This window comes from Drosophila ananassae, chromosome XR, assembly GCF_017639315.1.
Source record: "Drosophila ananassae strain 14024-0371.13 chromosome XR, ASM1763931v2, whole genome shotgun sequence".
Classification (NCBI taxonomy): Eukaryota; Metazoa; Arthropoda; class Insecta; order Diptera; family Drosophilidae; genus Drosophila; species Drosophila ananassae.
The window spans coordinates 21840752-21846787 of NC_057932.1; the positions used below are offsets into that span (position 1 = coordinate 21840752).

The 6036-nt window shown below is 52.3% G+C and overlaps 1 protein-coding gene across 1 annotated transcript; it reads right to left on the reverse strand.

Moving 5' to 3' along the window:
• Positions 1–194: 194 nt before the first annotated feature.
• On the reverse strand, positions 195–3036 carry LOC6501924 (lipoprotein lipase). Its single transcript, XM_001966664.3, has 4 exons — positions 1516–3036; positions 1306–1460; positions 776–1252; positions 195–720 (listed from the first exon to the last, which is right to left on the reverse strand). Exons 1-4 carry the CDS (start codon positions 1707–1709, stop codon positions 377–379), a joined length of 1170 nt encoding a protein of 389 aa, XP_001966700.1. The 5' UTR covers positions 1710–3036; the 3' UTR covers positions 195–376.
• Positions 3037–6036: the final 3000 nt, after the last annotated feature.

A 6036-nucleotide genomic window follows, 5' to 3' on the forward strand; every position in this document is an offset into this window, starting at 1 on the left:
TCGTTCGCTTTTCTCGCGTTTTCTTTTACGATTAACTGTTAACTGCAGGCTGCTTTTCCGCCCACTGCTCCGAGTTCTCCTCCCAGCAGGATGACGGCTCCCATGCCCACAGGGAGGCCCTTGCGCCCACCTATGAGCTCCTAAAAGCCTGCAGTAAAGTTCAAAAAAACACCACACACTTTCTGGCGCTGCAAGCTACTTGTTTATTTTGCCGACGGGCCGCCTAATCATAAAATAAGTTAACGGAGCTAATAGAAAGTCCGGCAGAAGTTCAGGAACGGGTCTTGGGAATGTTCTCATGGCCCAAGTCAAGGTGTACAAATGTCCTTTAGGAAAGCTTACTTAACTGTCTAGATAACACTAAAAAAAAAGGGGGCTACAGGCAGCGATCCTTGTCCCTCGCCCGCCGCCGCCAGGATCTGGTCCAGAGGCGCAGGACAGAGTCGGCCCTCCTGCCGGCGCCCGCCTTCCTGGCCACCCCGTCCAGCCAAAGTCCCTGGCGCCTCTGGACGTACGGCTGCTGGGGCGCCGTCCGGAAGTAGAAGCTCCCCTGCGCCCGTCTCTGCGAATGGATGCCGAAGCGAGCCCGCCGGTTCCCGTCGCAGTATCCGGCGGAGAACTGTCGGTAGCTGGCGCACTCCTGGCCCACGAACGGGTACTCCGGGTCCATGGACTGCCGGAAAAAGATGGCCGCCGCAGAGTGGCTGCAGGCGATGGGATCTGCGGAGAATGCCATTTCAGGTTACAGTGATTGGTTCTAATAGTTCACACCCACTCGTGTTCTGCATGTCCCGGAGGTTGGCGAACATCTTGCAGTTCGTCTGCGGTGCGCGGCCCCCGTTCGGATAGAAGTCGGCGTGCCCGCACTTCAGGCTCGTCCCCAGGGAGCCACCCGAGGTGTGCAGGACCTGGACGAACTGGGCGTCCCCCGGATCCAACCGGTACTTGGGCGACACCTCGGCGGGCAATGAGAACAGGGGTCCCGCTGGATCAAGCCCGATGATCTGCTCCACCTTGCCCTCCAGGACCGCTCCGGCGTATCCTGCGGCGTGGGCGCCAAGGCTGTAGCCCGCCAGGGTCACGTTGCTTCTGTTGAAGTGGGTGGGGCGCAGTTCCTCCAGGGCCATGATGATCCCGGCCACCGTCAGTCCCACGTCGAAGATGGACATGGAGGCGCTCTTGTAGTCGTTCTGGGAGAGGTTCCCCCAGTCGACCACGCAGACGTTGTAGTTCGGGTCGAAGAGGGTCCAGGCTGTGGGGGAACAGGGGGATCAGAGGGCTTCTACTCCCAAGAGGTAATCTTACTCAGTAACAGCTCCTGAACCCAGTCCTTGCTGCCTTGGTCGTTCCAGCCGTGCAGAAACAGGGCCAGCTTCTTGTTGGGATCCAGGCGACGGAATCCCCGGAGATCGCCGAGCTGGAGGTGGAAGTGAACCTCGTTGCCAAAGTCCCGCGTGGAGCTGCAAGAGTCGAGGCCCGTATAGTCCTCCCCGAGAGAGTCCTTGAAACACTTACATGGTTCGACACTCGAAGACGATTCCGTGATTGAGGTGAGACCTCTCCAGACTATTCCGTAGCATCGACTCCTGGAGGTAGCGGAAGGCCTTCATCATGGGGCTCCAGCGGTGGAGGGCCTGGGCGCTGCGTGGGGCATGCCCCAGCAGCAGGACGAGGAGGCAGCCCAGGAGCAGGGACACGTGACCGGGCATGCCCGGGTCGGAGAGTCTCTTCCGTCAAATACTCGAGATTTCAGCGAAAAGATTGTGGAAGTGGATGTTGGAATGGAATGGAAGAACCAGAGCTGTCAGAAGAGAAGAGAGAAGACCGCTTGGCTTGCCCCGCTGCTGGCTACTGAAGAATTGGAATTCGAGTGGCTTGTAACCCCATCCGACCCGGATCATCAGCCAGCTGATGATCGTGCTGCGGACATACACTGAGAGAACTTTCTAACTGAAGGCGAAGAAGTGAAGAAGACAAGAAGGAGAGTGTTCCAGAGAGTCTCAGCTCCGGGGGGCGGGCGATGCGTTGAAGTACCGGGGGTTAGGGCCCCTAGAGGTCTGGGCATTTTCTTCAGTGCATTGGATACAGATGACCCTGCTCTCCGCCCCAGCATCTCCGGCGTTCTTGGCCGCGGCGTGTTTGCACAAGTGAAAGTACAAAAAAGCTTAACGTCGCTCGACTCTTCGACTTTGGCTTCGATTTCGATTTCTTTCGGCCCGGTTCGGTGTGTTGGTATTTCAGCTTTGAAATTCTTTGGCAGCTTCCCCCACAAACCCCACAAGCCCCACAAACAGCGATCTTGACATGGAGCCAAGCAGCCGAAACAGTAGCCCGTTTTATGACTTACACGGAGTGGCGGAGTGGCGGAGGCTGGCAGCTGAGCAAACCGAAGCCCAGAAATCAATAATAAAAGCAGAGCACAAGGCGGCGCATTCAGGGCCCCGGCTCGGATGGAATCGGTTCGATTTTAGTGCAGTCGTAAATTTCGGAGGGGTACGCTTGTAAAAAGGGGGGCAGCTGCGAAGCTATAAAGTAGATCCAGTTTTCAGACGAATAAACAGAGACGACAGTGGCATAGTACTCCATGAGTCCAACCATTGTGAAGAATATTATTCACATTTTTAATAGTTTTTTTCAGTGTATTTCCAAGTCACCAAAATGGCAGGAAACTTACAAACTTTGACCCAAAACGGCTTTTTTTAGCTCGCACTCATAAAATATGTTCAGTTACAAGAGATAAACTATAAAATATTCCCGCTCCTGCCCTGCCCGCCGGCCGGTCCCCGGCTCTTTTCTTTATTTTCTTAATCGAGCTTTCTAACCCATGTGATAAAAAATCGGAGAAGCGGAGAGCCAGAGAGATAATGAAGAGGGAGCACTAATGATGCGTAAGTAAAGTGCCAACCGAATTCCGAAGACTCCGCTCCATTGTTTGTTTGTTTCTGGCGAAAAGAAGACTGGAGACAATGGACTGGAGTGGAAGAAACACAAGCCGGCCTTGTTCTTCTGCCAGCTCGAGAGCGCTGTGGGCTCTGGGCTGTCCAATTAATTTGCATATCTATTTTTTACCTGGCACCCGCGAAGAGCGGCGAGAGCGCGGCGATTCGCCGAAAACTAAGCCTACTTCTGAAGACGCTGGGGCTGCGGCCCTTGGGAGGCAATGACTTTCGAGTTCCTTCGCCAAACCAATTCTTTTTGGGCCACCGCTCTTCCGGCGGGCCCGGGCCGCCTTTGTTTCGGCCATTCCGTTCATGTGTCCCTATCATTAAGGCGGAGTGCGGCTTAATTGTTGCCGCAGACAATGGGAGGCGAGAATAAGGTTCTTGGGAGGCCTCCCAATCGTCCTTATCCCCCCGCCCCATTAAGCAGCATCATAATAATAATGTGTAACAACAAAAGCAACAACAGCTGTCGGCAATAACTTTTGAATACACAAGTAAGTCTGCCGCGTACATGTGCATTTTTGTTCGGGACTGAGTATGTGTGTGTGTATCCAAGGATATGTATCCTATCTGGCCTATAGTCTGGGGCCTGTGCTGGGGGACGCATTCAAAGCAATTTCCACAATTTTCGTATTGTTTACTTAATTAATTCTGCACAAAGATTTTCACTCGTGGGAGTGGGTGGGGGTGGTGTGGAGGATGGGGTGTGGGGGAAAGTGTGTGTGCGGCCCTCGCAGATGTTTTGTGGTTATTACAGCAAACCGACATACACTCCTTCGGCAGAGACAGAGCCCTTCAGCCCCCGCCCCAGCTGCCGATACCCATTTGAGCAGACAAAACGCGTAATGAGTTTATAACATTTAATGAATCCACAGTCGCAGCCGCAGCATAATGCGGCGTATGCGTAATGCGACCGAGTGGCGGCTTAAAGGCTCCTTAAATTATGCAACAAGTTTTCCAGATTAATGGACTCCGCTCCAGAGAGGCCAGTATCTTCCGTGGACTGAGTACGGCACTATGTATATTAACCCAAATCCATTCAACCGAGAAGCGGTTCTAGTTCTGGGAAACCCACTGGTGGCTCGAGGAGTTCCAGTTCTTATAATCAAATTCATATGATGACGCAGTGATGTTTCTCTTCACGCCCACTTAGGCGCCCCCACGGGCTGCAGAGTTCAGAGGTCGCGGCTCGGATGACAAAGTCGGGAAGTCGGGCAGCCGAGCAGGGCGTGGAGTCTCCGCTTCTCCTCAATTTCGCAACAAGCGACGGCATTGACTCTCGACATGTTCCTATTGTTGTTGGCAGCGTCTATGGGGAAAAACTATTTTACCGCTCAATTGATTTTGCAATTTATTTTCGCGCATTATGCGAACGCGGGCAAAAAGCGAGTGGCTGGCTGCTGCTGGCTGGCTGGCGCTCGGCAGGATAGATAGATGTTGATACTCACACGTGTCCTGGGCCTTAAAAACAGCCAAACAGCCAGGCAGCCCGGTAGCCCGGTAGCTCGGTAGCTTGGCAGAAGGAGTCTGCAGGGGGAGCTAAACTACTGGCGGCATTTCCAATTCTATTTACTCCCAATAATCATCATCAATGTCAGTTTCGCCGGCACTAAAACGAAAATAAAAGGAAACCAGGTAAACAATTTTTGTTTTCCTTAAAGTACTCCAAGCTCTCGCCTCATCCTGGGGGGGGTGGTAGCGACAGAACGTGAACAGGATTATTGGCAAAGCTGCCAACAGCAGGGGGATGGGGGGAGCGCCGGCGGAGGCCCGAAGACAGGGACGGCGAACACAACGAATTGGGAGTTGATGTTTATATCGATTGCAGTCAATTTCGTGAATTACAACAGACAAGCGTTCCAGCTAGCAACTGCTGAGCAGAAACAGCGAGCTGTTAGCGATCCGGAGGGGGCGGTGCACAGCGGGGAGGAGGGTGGAGCGGGGACAAGTGGGAGTGGGCGACGGAAGTGAGCACCACACTATGCCCCTTTTCCAGTGTCTCCAGTGTCGTTCAGCCATGTCTCTGGCGTTCTGCAGGGTGCCTGGGAGGACATGTAGTGCCTAGGTCACGAATTCCCCAGTTTACATTTCTCTCCGCCATCTCAGTTACCATACACGACACTGTCACCCACATCCTGTACCCCGGAACGGTTATCACAAAAACCCAATAAACACACAGGGCTTCGGGAGGAGTTTAAAGGAATTAGTGCTCCCGGAGATTCCGAACAACGTGCTTAAGCTGTAATAAGTTGAAAGTGCAACTGCTGTGCCTCTGGTTCTGGTTTCTCAGTTCAATTAACCTTAATTTACAGTCCTTTAGGAGGTAACTAGCCCACTAATCCACCCATAATATTTCAAATAATACATTTTAAAACACGTATTCTCTTTTTTCAATGTGTGCTTTAATAAATCAAGCTGTAAGGAAGGGTATCCAAAGGCTTGGTATACGGGGGTGGCAGTTGGCAATGTTGTTAGCTTTATTCACTGAATTGTCTGAATTGTCTCATGTCCTGTCCTCCCCCTCCCCCTGCCACCGCCACACACACACCACCCCAAGCAGCTTCCTTTTTACCGCCGCCATTTGTTTTTTTGCGCTGACGCAAGAAAGTGTTGCATACTTTTCGACTGGCATTTGTTTTTATGCGCACGTTTCACGTTACCCGTTATGGGCTTGATTGAAGTTCGTCCTTCGCGTCCCTTCCCCCTCCGTCGCAGGGCCCTGCCTTGTTATTCCTGATCCCTTAAAGCTGACCAAAATATTGACAAACGCGCTAAAGAGTCGAAGGAAATTATGATTGCTTGCATCATAAAGACTACTTTGTAGGGAGCTGGCAGGAGTGGGAAGTCTGTGGGAGGGCTGCCTGGCGGCATCGTAGCGACAAATCCGCTTGTCGGGCTAGCACATACAGATACGGATATAGATACATCTGCTGATACAGATACAGATACAGATACAGATACAGATACAGATGAGAAATAAAAATTAACAACAGACAGTAAGCAGCTCACGCGCTAAGCCCGCATAATTTGCACAAAATAACAAAAACCTCCGTTGCACAAGTTCACACACACATAACATGCTTAAAAATAGATT

Bases quoted from the DNA above. Each gene is read 5' to 3' on its own strand.
- LOC6501924 (XM_001966664.3), bottom strand. From the start codon at position 1,709: ATGCCCGGTCACGTGTCCCTGCTCCTGGGCTGCCTCCTCGTCCTGCTG. The intron at 1,461-1,515 runs GTAAGTGTTTCA...CGACTCTTGCAG, and splicing joins GTCTTCGAGTGTCGAACCAT to CTCCACGCGGGACTTTGGCA. The intron at 721-775 runs GTGGGTGTGAAC...CATTCTCCGCAG, and splicing joins CCGGGACATGCAGAACACGA to ATCCCATCGCCTGCAGCCAC.